This window comes from Acomys minous (genome assembly GCF_964271855.1).
Source record: "Acomys minous genome assembly, chromosome: 8".
Lineage (NCBI taxonomy): Eukaryota > Metazoa > Chordata > Mammalia > Rodentia > Muridae > Acomys > Acomys minous.
The window spans coordinates 59,990,288-60,011,397 of NC_140489.1; the positions used below are offsets into that span (position 1 = coordinate 59,990,288).

General features: G+C 41.3%; 2 protein-coding genes and 1 long non-coding RNA gene across 6 annotated transcripts in view; 1 reads left to right on the top strand and 2 right to left on the bottom strand.

Moving 5' to 3' along the window:
* Window positions 1-17,166, bottom strand: part of SRP54 (signal recognition particle 54) — a 42,507-nt gene extending 25,341 nt beyond the window's left edge. Inside the window, exons 1-4 of one of the 3 annotated variants that reach the window (XM_084792360.1) lie at window positions 17,145-17,166; window positions 5,822-5,931; window positions 4,378-4,469; window positions 3,293-3,377 (exon numbers count right to left, since the gene is read on the bottom strand). In XM_084792360.1, coding sequence (XP_084648486.1) covers window positions 3,293-3,377; window positions 4,378-4,469; window positions 5,822-5,899 — 255 coding nt within the window. In that variant the 5' untranslated portion in view covers window positions 5,900-5,931; window positions 17,145-17,166. Of the gene's footprint in view, window positions 1-3,292; window positions 3,378-4,377; window positions 4,470-5,821; window positions 5,932-16,786; window positions 17,073-17,144 lie in introns of those variants that run through there. The other 2 variants (XM_084792359.1, XM_084792358.1) reach the window with 2 other exon arrangements.
* LOC311603331 overlaps window positions 1-21,110 on the bottom strand; it is a 98,732-nt gene that overhangs the window by 33,105 nt on the left and 44,517 nt on the right. The gene's annotated exons all lie outside the window — the stretch shown is intronic.
* LOC311603320 (uncharacterized protein) overlaps window positions 17,408-21,110 on the top strand; it is a 42,414-nt gene continuing 38,711 nt past the window's right edge. The window contains exon 1 of one of the 2 annotated variants that reach the window (XM_084792368.1): window positions 17,408-17,557. In XM_084792368.1, coding sequence (XP_084648494.1) covers window positions 17,461-17,557 — 97 coding nt within the window. In that variant the 5' untranslated portion in view covers window positions 17,408-17,460. The remainder of the gene's footprint in view (window positions 17,558-21,110) is intronic. The other variant, XM_084792369.1, reaches the window with a different exon arrangement.

The window sequence follows — 21,110 nt, forward strand, 5'->3', positions numbered from 1 at the left end:
GAGATATTTTATGTTTCTTTTCTCAAATACTAAGTCTTTAAATCCAACCGGCGTATACTTTTTAAGTTTGTCTTTCCTTTAGGTTAAAAAAAGAAAAAATTTAAATAAATTAAAATTTGGTTTGAGGTCAGGCATACTATTGCATGCCTTTAATCCCAGCTCTTAAGAGACAGAGACAGGGGGGCTGGAGAGTGGCTCAGTGGTTAAGAGCATTGTCTGCTCTTCCAGAGGTCCTGAGTTCAATTCCCAGCAACCACATGGTGGTTCAGAATCATCTGTAATGTGATCTGATGCCCTCTTCTAGCAAGCAGGTGTACATGTGATAGAGCACGTCTATGCATAAAATAAATAAATATTTAAAAAAAAAGAGAGAGAGAGACAGAGACAGGCAGATCTCTGTAAGTTCTAGGACAGCCCAGCCGAGTCCAGGGCTCTGTCACACAGAGAAACCCTCACTCAAAAAACAAAACAAAACAAAACAAAAGGTGGTTTGATAGTATGGATAGAACCCAGAGCTTCACACAGCAAGGCAGGTACTCTACCATTTATGTTATATCACCTTCTCCTTTTTTTCATTTAAGTTAGGTGTTTAAATTAAATTTCCTATTTAAATAACCTTACAATTTAGCCTAGATACATTACAAGTTCTCAATCACTATGTGCCTAGAGACTTCGACATTGCTATGTATGTTCAATTTGACAAATGATTATATGAAGCAAAATGATAAATGGCACACGAAGATATCTAATTCAATTATTAAATTTTCTTTCTGGTTTTTCAAGACAGGGTTTCTCTGAGTAGCCTTGGCTGTCTTGGACTCACTTTGTAGACCAGGTTGGCCTTGAACTCACAGTGATCCACTTGCCCCTGCCTCCCGGGTGCCCTGCCTTTTTAGAGTCTCAGGTTACCCAAGCTAGCCGTAGACTCACTATGTAGCTGAGGCTAACCAAAAACTCCTGGTCCTCCTCCTATCTCTTGAAAGCTTAGATTACAAGCATGTACTACCATGTTTGCCAAGTATAAAGAATCCTAGGCCAGGTGTGGTGGCGCACGACTTTAAAACCAGCACAGGGGAGGCAGAGGCAGGTAGACTGCTATGAGTTCAAAGCCAGCCTGGTCTACAAGGCGAGTCCAGGATAGGAGAAACCCTGTCTCAAAAAACAAAAACAAACAAACAAGCAAAAGAATCCTAAAAGTGTGTTCACCAGCTTAATTCAATTTTGAGTCTATTTGGAGCCTGAAACATTTACCTGCACATGATAATAAATTCATAATCATTGTTAATATTTTAACCCAGAGGCTTACAATCTAAGTAAATTTATTATGTATTATTATGATCATTATGATGATGCTCATACAAATCTCATTCTGTAACCTAGGCTGGTTTGGAACTCACTATATAGCCCAAGTTGCCCTACAACTCCTGCTGCAGCTCTTGAGTGCTACAATTACAGGGGTGAACTGCCAACCTGGTATAAATAATCCTTTAGTGAACACAGCTATGTCAACTCACTTACTACCTTTGTACTTCAAAAGCAGAGCTGAAGAGCTGCAAGAGAGAACATGTGGTTCTACAGCCCATATGAGGAAGTCGGCCCCACTCATCCTAGACAGTGTCATCAAGGTATTACACACGAGTTATTACACATGAGTTTCAGGTAAAGAGACGGGGAAAACAAATCACAACACATTTTCTTCTCCCTTTTCCAAGCATGTGCACAACTTTGGAAAAACTTTTAAAATAGGCAAAATCTGTCTTAAAACAGGGCCAGTTCCCTTCCTCCTATCTCTTTTCAATATGGAAAGGCTGCCCTACATTAAACTCCATTCTGTACACCTCAGAATAACTCGGCTATTATTACCGAACATTTTATAAATCTATCTTTTCTTCCTCCTAAACTCTGAAACATGTCCAACCTTTTGGTATAAAATATCCTTTATAAACACATTCATTTGTAATGGGTTAGCTGCAATACGTCATTTGAAGTCATATAAACCTTAAGTCTGCTGTACTGAAACTGAGACACTACTCTATACTTAGCATAGGTATTATCCTAGTACATGATTCTGTAACACCATACCTTTAAAAACTTAAATCACTGGTTTACTGAGTTATGTAAATTTATATTATTACTCATTTTACTAATCATTAAAAATCTTAAAGTCAGTACTGGTTTCAGAAGGAAAAAAATCAGCATTTTATCAAACTCGAAATGCAATTTTTCCTTTTTTGTGTGTGTGGTGCTGAGACTCAAAACAGGGTTCCCTAGTTCATATATTTCCACATAAAATTTTTAACATTTTATCAGCTACAATGTTGTCAGTTATTTTCCTTCAAGTGATAGGTTCCCTATATTTAGGAAAAAAATTCTGCCAAATTAAATCTAGGTCAGAATAAGCAGATTATGTGCTTATTGCTCATTTATATAAAATAATATTCAGCTTGTAACTGAAGTCACAGATATGCTAAGAGGATTTTGAAACTTGAGAGTACAGTACAGACAGAACTTTATCTATACTTCCCATTTCATCCACAGAACCTTAAAAAGACACATGCATAGTCAACAGTCCCAGTTTAATACAACTGATAGTATCTAGTGTTTGATCAAGGACTTCCCTTAAGTGAGAGTTGGCGTTTTAGCTGTCTGCTAGTAAAGTCTACAGTCGCTAATATAGTTTAGTTAGTGTTACTGTCTTTTTGTTTTTGGTTGGGGGAAGTTGTATTGTTTTTACTTTCTTTGTTTTTTGAGACAGGGTTTCTCTATATAGCCTTGGCTCTCCTAGACTTGATTTGTAGATCAGGCTGGCCTTGAACTCACAGTGATCCACCTGCCTCAGCCTCCCTGAGTGATGGAATTAAAGGCATGTGCTACCATGTCTAGCTTGTCTTTCTGTTTTTGAGACATGGTCTCACTATGTAGCTTGGCTGGCCTCAAACTCACAGAGATCCACCTGCCTCTGCCTCCTGCGTGCTAGGATTAAAAGAGTACAGCACCACTGCCTGGCTATTTTTTTTCTTAACATTTTTTTTCTGTGTGTATGTGTTTGTGTTCATGTCCCATGACACACACGTGAAAGTCAGGGAACAACTACAGGAGTCAGCTCTCTCTTCCATCACATAGGTTCCAGGGCTGAATTCAGGCTGTCAGTCTTAATAGCAGACACCTTCACCAGAGAAGCATCTTGCTAGCTCAAATTTATATTTAAATACAGATGAACTGTCCATAAAATACATTAAAAGGGACTCAAAAGCACTGAGGTGATAGAATCATAATCTTGATACACTTTTACCTTTACAAGTTCTTTGAATACAGCATGCTGAATCATTTTTCTTTTGTTCAGACCAGATGCCATCTCTTCAAGATCAATCGCAGACCTTCACAGGTGACAATTGGGGTAAGAAGGAGAAAAGTCAGTTAGGGTAATCTAAAAGTACTTCTATCCCACAGAATGTAAGAGTATTTAACTATTCATGTTAATTAACATTCATATAATTGTTATAGACTTATAAGCATATACCACAAAGATTTATACCATTAAATACTAGATCCAAGACTTTGGTTAATTTTTCAAGGCTTTTAGTTCAATGCATAAATATAATTTCTCTGTAACTAAAGTATTAATTTCATTTTTCTTGTATCTTGTAAATTTTATACACAGAGAATTCACTGACTGACTTTGTAGTTCTAAATGCTAGTAGTTCCCTATTTTTTCCCAGATGATGAATGCAAAAAGAAGGAACGCTATTGGTGGTGCCCGTGTGGTTCTAGATGCTCTGTGCATGTCCTCTCCTAATGGATACAGTAACAAACGCACACAAGACTTCTTCAAACATGGGCAGAGAAACTAAAATGGGGAACAAAAGAGACGATAACTCTTCAGTCATGAAGAAGGTTGATTCATGTAACTTTACCACAATTTCATAAACAAATTGAATTGTTAGAAAGGTTTTACATTAGGATGGTATCACATTAAGAAATGACTGAGCCCACCCAAATAAAGAAGTAGGATAGGAGAAAACTTACAATGAAATGAAGCCATTCTTGGTTTGTTCACTGAACCACACAATGGAAATATATAGTCCTTCTATCTTTCTCCTGTCTTCTTTCTTCCATCTAAATCTTTTAGCTAAGGCTGACTTAAACCCCACTAGATAACTAAGCTGGCCTTGAACTGACTTTGGCACCCCTCCTGCCTCAGCCTCCCAGGCACGAGCCATTACACCTTGTCCCACAGGCGGTTTTCTAATGCCAGTTCTCTATGGGTCCAGTGCTGGGTAGGAGTATCTCGTAATAGAGCAAGCTTTCCTAGTTAGGCCTCAGCCCCAGTGATCCAAACTTAGTTCCTCTTGTGTTTACAGAATTAACTCAACTTACTTAACATTTTCTCTTAGTTGCTTCACTAGTTTAATGTTAACATCTGCTTCCAATAATGCTGTACATACTTCTTTTAGCATGGCATTTAATACCTGAAAACAGATAAAATTGAAATATGATCAGTGTTTTACTTCAGCGACATAAAAACAATGGTTGACCAGGTTTTATATACTGCAGTAGCTTAATATATAGCAGTGTCACACTAATGGAGGTGAGAAAAAAACTTCAATTACCTTTGGAGAGAAAATACTATTAAATATGCAATCGTTGTCAAAATAAGGCATAGCATTTAGTTTTACACAACCAAGTATTAATTATCCCTATAGTACATGTGCTGATCTTTTATATAAGGAATGCTACATGGAAGATACAGGAAAAAAATAAACAAGTAAGCACATGTTGCCCAAGGAGAAGGAAGGACCATGAAATCTTAGATCTGTGGAAACAGAACAGCAAACTACATTTCCAGATTCAAGCATTTAAAAGCTACATTGTTTTGTTTTGGGTTTTGTTTGTTTGCTTGGTTTTTCTCTTGTTGTTGTTGTTGGTTTTTTTTTTTTAACTAAAGGTAGGTTTGAGGGACTTTTAAAGTTCTATCTAATAACTAGTAAGATGAAATAATGGAAGGAGCTATGGCTCAGTGGGTAAGACCACTTGCTGTTCTTCCAAAGGACCTGGGTTTGATTTCTAGCAGCTCACAACTCCCTATACCTCAAGCTCCAGAGACCTAACCTCTTCTGGCTCCTGTGGGCATCAGCATTGCTGCACACATAACCTCTTACACACACACACACACACACACACACACACACACACACACTTTTAAAAAAATTAAGTTAAAAAGACAAAATGACACAGTGTAGGCATAAAATTATTGTGTAGTTTAAATGCTGATTTCTGTATTCCCCATGTCTGCATGCAAACTTTGTTCTGAGAATTTATTGTCTAAATGTTGTGTAAACTCTGTTCCCCAATTGTCCCCCTGATACGCCAATAAAGCAGCTTACAGCCAGTGGAGGAGGGGCTAGGGGAGGAAGCCAGGGCATTCAGCCACAGGGAGAGGTCCAAGCAAGATCAGGAGGAAGCAGCTGGGGCTGAGGAAAGCTATAAGGGGCAAGTATTGCTGGAATGTTTGCTGAGAGTAAGACAAAATAATACTGAGGGTTATGGTCAGACTTAAACTGCTCTGATTGTGTTGTGGAGCCTGGTATTAAAAAGAGTCTCAGTTATTTGTGTGATAGCTGGGTTAAGAAATAAGCTAAGAGAAACAAACAGTTTTATAAAAATAACATCAACACAGTTGATTTTCAATAAAAAATCACTCCTTACTGTTACAGTGTATTCTACATCAAATTAAATCACAAGTCTAAAGAGACATCCAGTCCCACTCTCTCATCCCAGTAACAATGTACAAGCACATGTATCTCACACTCTATTTTCATACCTCTTCATTGATAATGGTGGCATTGCTCAATGAGCGTAATGCTGATGTTATTTTTCTTCCAAGATCTGCTAGAACCATCTTGAAGGTCTTAAGATATACTTATGAGAACTCTAGGGAAAAAAAAAACTAATTGAAAACCATTTCTCATTAACTCTTAACCAAAGAAAAACAATATTTAAATTCCAATTAAAGTAGTCCAATGTTTGGACACTGTCATTTCAGCTTCTAGCACCTTGACCTACAACTTTAATACATTCATTTCCAAAAGATATATTTCATTATGACACTTTTCATTTAAATATCTAATTAGACAATCCTAAACATAAATCATGAGATTTAAAATGTTAAATATCTGTTAAGGAAATGAAAATATGATCTTAAGCTAAGTTTGTTCTCTTTTTGGCACATGCTCATGAACATAGGTAACTGATTGACGCATCATATTCACTTGTAAATAAAGAGAAAGAGCTGGGGGGGGGGTGCATGTCTGTAATCCCAGCACTTGGGAGGCAGAGGCTGACTGGATCTCTGTGAGACTGAGGCCAGCCTGGTCCTACAAAGCGAGTCGAGGCCAACCAAGGCTACACAGAGGAACCCTGTCTCGAAAAACCAAAGGGGGGGGGGAGTGAATTCTCTAGAAACGGTGCTTAATTCCCACATTATAGAACTCCGTGCTATTTTGAATCTGACTCTTAAGCAGAAAAGATAAGGAAAACTTACCTTAATTCACTTAACTTTTCCAGCACAAAACAAATCAACTGCTGAGCCATTAACTACATGACAGTCACCCACTGAATCATTCCACATAAATGGCATCACTTCAAGGCTGGGCATGGTGGCACACACCTTTAAACCCAGCACTTGGGATCCAGAAGAACACAGATCATTATGAGTTTGAGGCCAACCTGTTCTACCATTGGAATACACTACTGTAGTCTTAGCACTTGAGAGCAGGGGAGCTGTGGAGGCCAGCCTGAGTTACATGAGATAGTCTAAAACAAAAACAAAAAAAGGTATAGCTTTATAAAAGTATACAGATACACTGTGTGTAAGGATGATAGAATTCACAGACAGTAAATAAATATGCTTAGTACTACCTGTACACAAATGCTTTATTTACTAGTTGGTAAGGAGAGGTACATGAAAGAAGAATACAATAAATACCAAAAGTAGAGTACTCTTGCCTAACTACAAAAAAAGAAAATCAGCTCCTTGTCTCTGGTCTTCAGTGTGTCATGTTAGCCTTTGGACTGCAACTACAGCATCAGCCCTCCCACTTGCCAATAAGTCCTGCAGAACTTCAGGCTTGTCAGCCTCCATAACTGCCTAAGCCAATTCTTACAATAAATACCCCCTCTACACACACGCGCGCACACACACACACACACGCGCACACACACTCTAATAACAACAACAACAACAATAATAAATTGTATTGTTTCTTTGGAGAATGCTGACACATGACTAGTGAAGCAAACCTAATAATAAGGGGCCATAGTCAACTATTGATTTCCATAAAAAAAAAGAATAAAAAACAAAATTAGGCAAAACTAAATAGGCTTTATCAAAATGTGGTTGTAAATAACAGTTTTAGGTAAGTAGAAAAGAAGGCGAAAGGGAATTTGAGAAATGTGAAATGGAATAAGCAGAAATGCGGACATGGGAATAAAAGCTTTGAAAACCAGATTTAAGAAATAGCAACTGTCTAATATAAACAGTATTGGCCAAAAGTTTAGTGTTTAAACAACTGTTTTGGGGTCTGGAGAGATGGCTCAGAAGTTAAGAGCACTGCTTGCTCTTCCAAAGGTCCTGATACTTACTAAAGAAATCTTTTTAAAAATTATTCTGGCAGTGCTTTTGAGATTTTCCAGATTTGATCCTATTTTGCAGAGTATATAAGACACTAAAATTAAGAAAAACAGAAGCTGGGCACAGTGGCACATGTCTTTCATTCCCGCACTTGGGAAGCAGAGAATCTGTGAGTTCAAGGCCAGCCTGATCTATATAGAGTGCTCCAGAGTAACCAGAGCTGGACAGAGACCCAGTCTCAAAACAACAACAACAAACAAACAAACAAACAAAGACAGGGGCTGGAGAGATAGTTCAGCAGTTAAACTTACTCTTCCAGAGGAGTTGAGTTCAATTCCCAGTACCCACTTAAAGCAGCTCACAACTGCCTGTAAAGCCAGTTCCAAGGGAATTAGACACACTCTTGTGTCCCCCAACACATACTCACACAAATGGCAAACATTCATACACATAAATTAAATAATAAAAGTTCATTTAAAAAATATGGCTCAAGCTGGGCGGTGGTGGCGCACGCCCTTAACCCCAGCATTTGGGAGGCAGAGGCAGGTGGATCTCTGTGAGTTCGAGGCCAGCCTGGTCTACAAAGTGAGTCCAGGATAACCAAAGCTACACAGAGAAACCCTGTCTCGAAAAACAAAAACAAAAAAATATATGGCTCAGTAGGTAAGAGCACTGACTGCTCTTCTGGAGGACCCAGGTTTCATTCCCAGCACCAACATGGCAGCTCACAGTACAGTTCACAAGGGCTCATACCTCAAGTTCTAGGGAATCTAGTTCCTTCTTCTGGTATCCTCTGGCACCAGGTATACACGTAGGGAAAAAAAAATCCCATAAGCATAAGAAATAAAAGTTAAAGGAAAACAGTAAGAAAATAGTAAAGGTATTTGCCACAAAGAGACGTAGAGAAGACTGAGCTTAGGAGAGTTAAAAGACATAGGAAAGGAAAAATGAGCTCTAGAGTCTAATTTTTTTTTTAAAAAAAGCTCTCTCAGCTGGGAGCAGTGGCACACACCTGTCGGGGAGACATAGGCAGGAGATCTATACAAAGTGCACTCAAGACAGTCAGGGCTACAGAGAAACATTTTCTGAACACCTGCCCACACCTGCACAAAGAGCTATCTCAGGCTGAGTACTTAGTTACTTAGAAGTTAAAAATAATTATTTCCAGGTAGGTTGATACGCACCTTTACCCAGCACTTGGGAAACAGAGGAGGGAGATCTCTGTGAGCTCCAGGTCAGCCTGGTCTACATAGTGAGTTCTGGGCCAGTCAGGTCTACATAGTGAAACACTGTCTAAATTTTAAAAACAATTTTAAAAATTGAAGCTGGACGTGATGACACAAACCTTTAATTCAGCACACGGGAGACAGAGGTAGTGAGAGTTCTGTGCATTAGAGGTCAGCCAGGGTGACACAGTGAGACCCTGTCTCCAAAAAATACTTAAAATTAAGTTAAAAATTTTAAATTACTGCTGATATGATGAAAATGAGAAAAGTCTGTTTACCTTCAGCAAAGGCTGTTTTGTTTTAAACAGTTCCATGGTTGCTGAACCTCAAAAAGCAACTACTTCATGGAAAAGATTCAAGATTTCAAGATTGATTGATTGATTTCCTTTTTTCTTTTCTTTTTCTTTTCTTTCTTTCTTTCTTTATTTATTTATTTTTGGTTTTTCAAGACAGAGTTTCTCTGTGTAGGACTCACTTTGTAGACCAGGCTGGCCTCAAACTCACAGCGATCCACCTGCCTCTGCCTCCCGAGTGCTGGGATTAAAGGCATGAACCACCACGTCCAGCTTAAGATTTATTTTTATCCAATATCCAAAATGCTAAATCAATGACGTAATTACTTTTCATGGAAGCGGGATGTTTCTATTCTTTTACCACTGTTACCAAGGGTGACACAGTCCTGTCTGTGACACAATGAGCATGTTAAGATGACATCATAGATCACCTTTCATTTTAAGTTATACCAGTTAATTCTTAAAAATTAATCTAGGTGCTGGGCATGGTGGCACATCCCAGCACTAGGGGAGGCAGAGGCAAGCAGATCTCTGTGAGTTCAAGGCCAGCCTAGTCTACAAGGTCCAAGACAGCCAAGGCTACACAGAGAAAAAACCCTGTCTCAAAAAACCAATATCTTTTTTTTCTTTATAAAAATCTAGACTTAAGAAGAATCATGAATTCTAGGCCAGCCTAAGCTACTAGAGAGTTCCAAACTAATCACATGTTGTGAGTCACTGCTCAAAAATAAAATAATCATTTTTTTAAAGGCAGGTGTGTTGGTGCAGCGTTTAATGCCACTTGGGATGCAGAAGCTCTCAGATCTCTAAGCTCAAGGACAGCTAGGGCTATGTAGAGACAGTATGTCTCGAAAAACCAAAGGGGGTGGGAGGCACAGCTCCCTTATGACCCAGAAATTCTACTATAACATATTTATCCAAGAGAAAGCAAGAACAAAAACAAAACATGGTCAGTCACAACATTATTAAAAATAGCTAAGAACAGAAACCACCCAAATTTCCACCAACTGATGAACGGCTAAGTAAAATGTGGTGGAGCCATATACTACAACATGGACGAATCTTGAACACATTATGCATAGGGAGTGACACCAATGACAAAAGGTTGGATACGATCATTCACTTACAAAGCATCCATAGCAGGCACATCTACAGATGCAGTGCAGGTGAACAGCTGCTCAGAACTCAGGGAATAACCTGACTGCTAGTGGGTATGCTGTTTCATCACAGGGTAATGGAAAGGTTCTAAAATTGATTATGACCATGGCTACATAATGCTGTAGATTCATCAAAAGCCTTCAAATTGTATAAAACTGTGTGGTATGGGAATCATATTTCAGGCTGGGAGATGACTCAGTTGATAAAATGATTACAGTGGGGGCTGAGTTTTGGACTATAGATGCCATCACATGATTTTTTATGTTTGTTCACTCGTTTGTTTGGCTGGCTCTTTTGAGGAAGGCTTTAGTGAATCCACGGTTGGTCTACAGCCCATTATGCCCCAAAAGAAGGCCTTGAACTCCTGACCTAACTCCTAAATGTTGGGATCACTGGTATGTACCATCACACCTGGCAATGACTATTTTATGTGTGAGGCTATGCCTGTATGTATGTATGCTGAGTGCATACTTAAGAGTTTTGTATGCCGGGCAGTGGTGGCGCACGCCTTTAATCCCAGCACTTGGGAGGCAGAGGCAGGTGGATTGCTGTGAGTTCGAGGCCAGCCTGGTCTACAAAGGGAGTCCAGGACAGCCAAGGCTACACAGAGAGACCCTGTCTCGAAAAACCAAAAAAAAAAAAAAAAAAAAAAAGAGTTTTGTTTTTTTGTTTTTTTCCAAGACAGGACTTCACTGTGTAGCCCTGGCTGTCCTGTACTTACTCTGTAGACTAGGCTGGTCTCAAACTCACAGAGATCCACCAGCCTCCGCCTCCCAAGTGCTGGGATTAAAGGTGTGCACTACCTGTGGTGGTTTGAATAGGTATGGCCCCCACAGACTCATGTATTTAAATGCTTGGCCCATCTAGAGTGACACCATTAAGAGTGCTTTCTTGTTAGACAAAGTGTGTTACTGTGGAGTTTGGCTTTGATCGCTCATATATGCTCAAGTCACACCCAGTAACAGTCTCCTTCTGCTGCCTGCAAATAAAGATATAAAACTCTCAGCTCCCTCTCCAGCACCAGGCCTGCCTGCACACCACCATGCTTCCTGCCGTGACAATAATGGCTAGGCCTCTGTAAGCCAGGCCCAATTAAATGATTCCTTTAAAAGAATTGCCAAGGTCGTAGGGAGCGGTGGCACACGCCTTTGACCCCAGCACTCAGGAGGCAGAGGCAGGCAGGTCACTGTTAGTTCGAGGCCAGCCTGGTCTACAAAGTGAGTCCAGGACAGCCAAGGCTAACAAAGAGAGACCCTGTCTCAAAAAACAAAAAACAAACAAACAAAAAGAGTTGCCACTGTCATGGTGTCTCTTCACAGCAGTAAAACCTAACTCAGGCACCACCACTGCCTAGCTTGAGTATTACTTTTTATGCCAAGAAGAGTATTTTCCAATGTGCTTCTTTGTGAAATACAGAACTTATGCTATTAGTATGTAAAGTAGGAGTTCAGGTAGGTGTCATTTGTACTCATTCATCCATTCATTAAATACCTACTATGTGCTCCATTAATTGTGCCAGCATAAAAACATTTTCATTCCGAATCAATTAATTAACATTAGATTAACACAGACAAAGCCTCTTGATAATTTCATGCCACCATAAATTCTTCTTTTGGTTTTTTGAGACAGAATCCACTACAATTTATTATTCATTTTTATGTGCATTAGTGTTTTGCCTGCATGTATGTCTGTGAGGGTGTCAGATCTTGGAGTGACAGACAGTTGTGATCTGCCATGTGGGTGCTGGGAATTGAACCTGAGCCTTTTGGAAGAGCAATCGGTGCTCTTAACCGCTGAGCCATCTCTCCAGCCCCTAGAATCTCACTGTACGGTCTTGGCTGGCCTGGAACTCACTATCTAGACCAGAATGGCCTGGAACTTAGAACAACGCTCACGCTTTTAACTGGCTAGGCATAAACATTAATACAAGGTCTGCATCATTCTCAATTCTTGGCTACATTTTTACAAAGAGTTTTAAAATCCAAGAAAATGGTTTAGATTCGAGTCCTCACTTTACCAACTGAACTATCTCTCCAGACCCCACTCATAGTCTAATGGAAGAAAAGGTAGAGAAAATCGTCCATCAGGCTAGGCATGGTAGTGCATATCCTACTGAGGCACAAGGATCATGAGTTTGAGGCCCACCTGGCTATAGAACAGGCTTACTTTAAAAGAGAAGGACTTTCCTCCCTTGTAGCCCCTCCCACCCTCAGGAGATTTCCTCTTTTTCTTAATAAATCCATGCTTGCCCTGAAAATTGATACAATTTTAAATCTAATTGAGTGCCTGGGGAAATGGCTCAATGCCTAAGAGCACTTGCTGTGCAAACATGAGAATCTGAGTTTGAATTCCCAGCACCCACTGTAAAAAGCTGTGCATGCGTGTACCCCAGCACCAAGGGCTAGATCCAGGAGGCTCACCAGCCAGCCAGCTAACCAAAATAGTGGGCTTTAGATTTAGAAAGAGATCCGAGTCCAGGTCAGTCAAGGCTACACCAAGTCTCAAAAAAACCAAAAAAAAAAAAAAAAAAAAAAAAAAGCAGGAAGCAACCAAGAGTCCTACCCAGCTATGACAGCTTTAATCCACAGCAACAACTGGGATGACACAATAGCCCTAAGGTTGCAATAATGGCACAAATATCCTGGCAATAATCAACAGCTCTTCAGATGGCTTCACTTTACCCAAGGAACTACAGGCAACTAAGAAATGTTGAGCAGAAGAAATAGTCTTCCTCATGGGAGTACACCACCTGGTTATCTGATACTAAACAGTCAGGCCTGAAAACCTACATACAATAATATCTATAACTACACAGGGTATATTTATGTATTTAAGAATATATGCATAAGCATATGTATGTAACAACAATTAATGAAAAAGAGGCCATGCATTTGAAAGTGAGGAGTATATAGTTGTGTGTGTGTGTGAGTGTGAGTGTGTGTGTGGGTGTGTATAGTTTGTTGGGAAGAAAGAGAAGAGGGAAATGCTGTAACTATAATCTCAAAAAAAATTTTTTTAAAGATATTACAGTGAAAAGAAGGGGGAAAAAAGACCCTGTCTCAATCAAGGGGTTAGGCAGAGAGGGCTAGAAGAAGACATCAACTATCTCCTCTGGCCTCTTCCTCAGACCTGCACACACATGTTCACATGGTCAAACACATACATATACATAAACATAGATACACCTTCCTCCCTCCCCAACACTGTAACCAATAAGCAAAAAGAACAGTAACTGAAAAACCAAGAGGGTGGGTGGGTGTAGTAGTGCACATCTTTTACTTAAGCACTTAGAAGGAAGAGACTCCAGAGCTTCTGTGACCTGAGGCTAGCATGGTCTACACAGCAGATTCTAGCCCAGGAAGAAAGGAAGGAAGGAAGGGAGAGAAGGAGAGGGCAGGAAGGGAGAAGAAGAAAGAAAGAAAAAGAGAAAGAAAAAACCTGACACAGAGTAACCCTATCTTGAAAACAAAAACAAAAAAACCTATGAGGAATACTTTCTTAAGATACTCTTTGGCTGTCAGGTCAGTCATAAAAAGAATCTTTACAGAAAATATTGCCAAGAGGAAAAATGAACACACACACACACACACACACACACACACACACACACACACACACACTCCTTGGAAACAATTGCTTTTGAAACTGAAAAGAGCATTGAGGGAGGAAACTGAAAAGCAGAGAGAAGGGACAAGTTCAAGCAGTGTTCTATTAGTTACATGTATACAATGCCTATCGGCTCAAAAGTAAATCCTCAGTCAGAATCCCCAGGGACAGTTAACAGTGGGGAAAAAAAAATAATACAACGTTCTGGAGAAATCTTACCTAAGCTCTTGATTAGACAAGCAGAAGAGCCAAGTCTAGTGATCACTGCACACTCGGCAGTGTCCCTCAAATGAAAGGAAGGAAAACCTAGCCTCAACTTTCAAAATACCTTAGGCAGAGCACCTATGTGCTTTTTACTCAGGAAGTTGAGGCAGGAGGATTTGAGATCATGCTCAAGATTAGCCAAGGCAACACAGTAAGATCCTGTCTCAAAAAGGAAAACAAAAACTGTATGTATACACATACATACCTGAAAATATAGAATATAATAATACCTCTTTAGAAACAACAGCAAATGCAACCAGACAGTGGTGGTACACGCCTTTAATCCCAGCACTTGGGAAGCAGAGGCAGGCAGATTGATATGAGTTTGAGGCCAGCCTGGTCTACACAGCAAGTTCCCGGACAGCCAAAACTTGTTACACAGAGAAACCCTGTCTCAAAAAACCAAGAGGGGGGGGGGGAGAGGAGGAAGAAGAAAGAAAAGCATCAAATGGTAAAAAATCCAAGAGTTAGAAGTCTACAAACAGGCTGGAGAGATGGCTCAGAGGTTAAGAGCACTGCTTGCTCTTCCAAAGGTCCTGAGTTCAATTCCCAGCACCCACATGGTGGCTCACAGCCACCTATAATGAGATCTCATGCCCTCTTCTAGCACTCAGGTATAGATGGAGGCAGAGCACTGTATACACAATAATAAATAAGCAATAAATCTTAAAAAAAAAAAAGAAATCTACAAATACTACAAACGCAATTCAAGTTTGGAAGAAATGTACTCCTGAAAAACAACAACAAAATACACATGAGACATTCTTCAGGACCAAAAGGCCAAATGGTTATAAAAAGAAAAGGAACAAGGCAAAAGTATTCCAATGTCTCTAGTTTAAATAGCCTGATGTGTAATGATACCATTAACCAATGAATGGAAAGCTAATTTGAAAGTCAGAAAAATCAATACACGCACTCTAGGAGGCAAAGGCAGGCAGATCTCTATGAGCTCAAGGCCAGCCTGGTCTACAAAGTGAGTCCAAAACAGCCAAGACTACAAAAAGAAGAAACCCTGTCTTGAAAAAACAAAAGAAAAAAAAATCAATACAGAAAAAATTGAAGACTCTTAGCTACTTGTAATAGCCCACAACTTAAGTAGAGCGTCTAGATAAGTGGTCCTTGTACTACGCTACTTTGTTGCATATTTTAGGGAGGCGACACTGATAGTGATGCCCAGGCTCACCTCCAGTTCCTGTGCTCAAATTTCCCTTCCCTGCCTACAAAGTAGCTAGGCCCATGTGGCTTAGTCTTTTTAAAAAACTGAACATATAATACACTCAACAAATAAGGGTCAAAACTCAAAACACACTGCTGCATCCGCGGTCATACCACATATTTTAGTGGACAATGGGAGATGAAAGCAGCGTGTTTACTTTGAACCTACAGAGTCAACTCTCAGAATGAAGGCTAGAGAAAAAAGCATGGAAATGGTTGGCAAGTGAGAAGGGTGTGTGGAATCAACACACGGGGATGATAAATCTTAAGGTGAGTCTATGGAAGATTATGTACTCTAGCACTGAGGGGCAAATGAAAGAGCGAATCAGCCAAGACTAAAAATATCCCAAGAGGCTGCAGTTTTTAACTGATCCTCTCTGCCTGTAGAGGCACACAGAAAAAAAAAAAAACTATCTCAAAAAGAAAGAAAAGCAACCATTACAGTAGCAGATGCAGACACTTACAGGAGTACTCTTTGTAAAATAGTCATTATTTATTAAATCAGAAAATACTAATGTCATATTAAAAAGTGAGGGAAAGAGGTTTGAGGGAAACGTCTCCCTCCTCTCCGCACCATTACTACTATGTTACAGGTACTGTACTAAAACATAGTACCTAACCCTCCTTCCGTCTTCATAAGCCCAGTAGGAAATTGAGGCTAGACTTTTAACAGCAAATAACTCAGACAAATCTCTTACGGGGTACATTAACTTTCTTCACTGTCCCATACCTCTTTATGCCTAATTAGAGTTTCTCATTATTCATTTATGGATTTTTCTCCACTGTACTGCTAGTAGCTCTATATTGGGGCTTGTGTCCTTTTGTTACTTTACCCCTACAAGTTAAAAAAAAAAAGCAAAGAAAGGCCTGGAAACATTATGTTCAAATGCCTATCTAACAACTAAACGAACGCTGGCAACAGAAAAGCTGATATAAGAGAGTTCTTTTTTCAAAATGCATAGTGGGTAGCGTCAAGTCCGTATTATCTTATCATTGTCACTGAACTGGAAGTTCTTATTTGTTCTACCACATAAAGAACAAAACGCTAAGCACTAAAAGATAGGAACATAGAAAAATCTGGTATCTGTCACAAAAGGCTTCGAGCAAATAGCTTCATCTAAACTCTTGTTCAGGAAAGCCTTTCAGTAAGTCGGGTCTACAAATGCTCGCTTCTTACTCGGCTCGGGTAAATCTGAAGACGGACTAAAAAGGGTCACAGCGCATCCTTCCGTAAACTTTGCGATGGAGGGCAAGTCGGTGCACCTCCGCCTCGGCGACCACAGCCAGTGGCGACCGGGGAAGGCTCCCGCAGAAGGGTCTGGTCCTAATTAGGGGGTTCGGCTGCCCGTCTCTACCTTCTCAGCAGCGCCGAGCAATGAAAACCCCACACTCACCGCGAAAGGCACCACTCAAGCCGTGGCCCCACAGGGCCGGCGAGTCCTTGGCGAGGTCCCCCACGCCGCAGAAGGAAACCCAGGAACACTGGAAGCAGAAGGACAGGGACGACCCCCGCGGCCCAACTTCCCAGCTACACAAAACTAGGGGCTCAGAGCCCAGCACCTTGAAGCCAACTCCCACCAGCTGGAATAGCGACGACTGCCACCGAACCTTCCGCCCCAATGAGACGTCATCACTCAGCGTAGTCCTGCCCTTCGTGAAGAAAACACACTTCCGCTTCCGGGGCACAAAGCCGCGTTTCTGAGGCTCGCCTCCGCTATGGGTTTAAGGGGGTGTTTTTTTGCTTGAGCTGACCTTTGACCTTAGTGTTCTACCTCTACGTCACTGGGGCGCCAAGCCCCGGCGAAGCAGGCTCTCTCCGTGTGCAATGTCGCGGAGAAGTCCGGACTCTCGAAGAGACACCTTAAGAAAAAAGCGTGCCAGAGGTCTCCGCCAGGGGGCGACCCTTGCGCCCTCTGCCGCCGAGAGGGGGCGGGATCCCCGAGGGGGCGGGGCTTAGCGTGTCAGCCTTCCTGAGTGGAGGTCCCGTGGGGGGCGGGGTCGCGGCGGGCGCGTGTCTGGCTGCGCGTGCTCCGTGAGAACTGCTCCCCGCCCGTTTGCTGGCTGCGCCATGGACTTTGACTCCGCTCGGCGAGCTGTGCTTCAGGTGCTCAGTACTACCGCTCCAGCAGAAGTCCCGGCTCTGCTCCACTGGATGAGAACTACCCGTAAGCAGTCATGGCTAGAGCCCGGCGCTTGGCTTTGATCTTTGGGTACCAGGGCGGGCCGGGGCTAGGCACCGGGTCGCTAGGCAGCTCTGGACCGCTGCACACCTGATTGATGCCTAGTCATCAGAATTCGTGTTAGGATTGGATGCCCGAGAACCAACTTTAGGGGGTTTTTTTTGTGTGTGATTCCCGTGCTGACTTTAGACGGGCTTCTAGAACCTTTGTTCAGTTACTCGTACAGACGGTTACTACCTTGAAAAAGCTCTTTGCAAGAAAGGTTTTTAAGCTATAGAGTTATCCTCAAGGTTAAAAAAAAAATCCACGTGTACTTAAAGTACATTTATTTTATAAATGGTAAAAGAGACTATTAAATAATAATATCAGGGAATGGGGAGGGAAAAAAAGACTTTCTTTAAACTGTTAATGGTAAAAAATGAAAAGTCACAAATTAGAATCCAGGAAAGATTAGCTCTAGTTAGTGGATAAAACTATTCTTTTGTAGCAAAGAAAAGCCTATTGAAAGCACTGTTTTATTTATATGCTCGTCCTTTTTTGACAGTTGTACCAACGTATGCTATACTCAATACTGCAAAACGTTAATCCCCAAGCTTACTTTTCATTCAGACCCAGTACTTGAAATAGTCTTATTTGATGGTGACCTCCAGTGTATTTTTACTTTTTGAGTCAACGTCTCATGTTGTCCCACTATACCTCAAACTTATCAAAGGATGGTTTAGAGCTTCTGGTCCTTCTACCGCCATCCTCCGTGTGCTGATGCTGGAGAGCAAACCCAGGCCTTGGCTAGCCATGCAAGCCATGTACCTACTGAGCTGCACCATCAACTCCAAGTTCCCATTTTAGACCTTCACCCTTGACCTGTTAGGAGAAAGCTTCGCAGTGTAGTTAGAGACAATCAACACCTTTAGATATTATAATAATAATAATAATTGCCTAGCATCTTGAGAGATTATTTTAATTGGAAACAATCAAACTAAGGTTGGCTTGAAGTATCACGTAGCCAAGGTTTATCTTTGGAAAGTATAGGAAGCGAGAGACACCTCTTTCTGGTTATAGACACATTCAAGAAGACTGCTTGGCGATAGAAATTTACAAAATACACCTTTTTTGAGGCAGGTCTCACTGTAAGCATCTTGTCTTCGATCACTTCTTTAAAGTTGCCTGTGTCATCCACCGTCACCGAGTGGTTCATAACAGCACCAACTTTCTTTCAATCGTTCTACATACCTCTGCATTACGCCATTTATTCCAAAAGCATCATTGACTACAAAAATGCAGTGTTGGAGCTGGAGAGATAGCTTAACAGTTAAAGGTTCAGGCTCACAACCAAAAACATGCAGTAGGCTGGGGCGATAGTAAAGTGTAGAGGGTCTCTGCAAACACCAGGGCCGGCCAAGTAATGATCCTAGTGAGGTAAGAAGAAAATCCAGTTCAACAGGACTCAGTAGCCGGTGTTGTCAGACTTCCAGATGATACTGGGCAACTTATTTTAGGCACATTTAGTACAGTACAATTTGGAAAAACGTTTTCTGGTGTAGCACAATCCTGTCTGTACAAGGAGGCATAACCACATTGAAATCCTTCTCAAAGTACACATCACTTCTCCCAGGAAGATGAGGTCTATAGATAGGCTGTGCATGTTATCTTCAGGGCCTAGCGGAGGATCTGCTGTGGTCTCTGACATACAGATAGCACAGAGTTCATCTGGTTCTGCTTGTGGGAGTTTGGTATGGCCTGGCCCTACAGGATCACCTGGGTTCTCAACCTTCCTGATGATGCCACCCTTTAATACAGGTCCTCATTTGTAATGAACCCCCTCTAGCCATAAAATTATTTCTGTTGCTACTTCATAACTGTTATTATGCTACTGTTATGAATCATAAAGTAAATATCTGATATGTGACCCCTGTGAAAGAGTCATTCAACCCCCAATGGGGTCATGACCCACAGATTGAGAGTGGCTATTAGCCACCTCCAGTCCCAGCCTTCTGGGTGGGAAACAGTTCTACATCTTTTCCCTTGCAAAGACAGCCTTGTGTGTTTAACATTCCGGGTTCCCTAGTGCTGTCTTTGAATGCCAAGGACTTTTGCCCTTCCAAGAGCCAAGTGCTCAGTGCTCGACCATGAGGACCAGAGTTCCATCCCTACTCTCTTTTGCTTCCAAACTACTGAGATTACAGGTGTGCCAACTGCTCCTGGGTGTTTCCTTTCCTAAACCATAAGTGCATTAGTCTAAAAAGTCTCGGAAAAAGCAGATGTGGCACGGCACAGCACGTGTAATCCTAGCACACGGAGTCCCAGCTCTGGCCAGGCAGAGACATACTGGTCCCTGGGAGACAGGGGTGGGGTGGGGGAGGGGTCCCTGCTCAGCAAGCTTAGCCTAATTGGTGATCTCAAATTGCAGTAAGAGACCCTGTCTCAAAAACGAGAAGGGACGCTGAGGTTCTCCTCTGGTATCCACATGCATACATACAACCCACAAATGTCCTGTGCCTTCCTCTGGCGCTTGCACAGTTACTAAAATAAGGTCCTCCTTAGTGTTGTTGAATTATTTGTAATTCAAGTCCTCAGATTTAGAATCATCAGTTGAGACTCCATTGTTCAAGGTTGGATTGACTTTAATGTCTGTTCTGGATGTTAATTTAGTTTTTTTTTTTTAAAAAAAAGTACTCCCAATGTCGCTGAGTAAAAAGAATATTTTTACTTATATTTTTAAATTGTGTGTGTGTGTTGGGGTATGGAGGCATGTCACAGTGTATATGTGAAAATCAGGACAACTTGGGGCATTGGGTCTCTTACAGTGTGGATTCCTGGTGTCAAACTCACATTGTCAAGCTTAGCAGCAAAGACCTTCACTCACTGAGCCGTCTCACCAGTAACATTTCTGCTTTTCAAAGATTTACTTTTATTTGTGTGTCTGTATGAGTGAATGCTACATGTGTACCGGTGCTGCAGAGGCCAGAAAGGATGTTGAATCTCTTGGCACTAAAAGTACAGGCAGTTGTGAGCTTCCTGGTGTGGGTGCTGAGAACCAAACTCACGTCCTCTGTGAGAGCAGTGCCAGCAGGTGACCCCACTCTGCAGCCAGCCTTCTACTCCGGAAGTATGTGTAGTTTATTAAAAAATAACTTGAGTTTCTGAAGAACATTTTTGTTTGTTCAGTTGGTTGGTTTTTTATTTGGAGGTTTTTGGTTGGTTGGTTGATTTGGTTTGGTTTTTTAAGACAGAGTTTCTCTGTGTAGTCCTTGCTATCCTGGAACTCACTCTGTAGACCAGGATGGCCTCAAACTTACAGACATCCACCTTCCTCTGCCTCTCACATGCTGGGTTTAAAGGCGTGCGCCATCATACCTGGCTCCAAAGAACATTTAATCTCAGCACTTGGGAGGCAGAGGATCTGTGTGAGTTTGAGGCAAACTTGGTCTACAAAGAGTATTCCAGGACAGCCAGGACTATACAGAGAAACCCTGTCTTGAAAAAACCGACAAACAAAAGAAATTAGATCACTTGGCTTGAAGGAGTGTTTTGGTTTGGT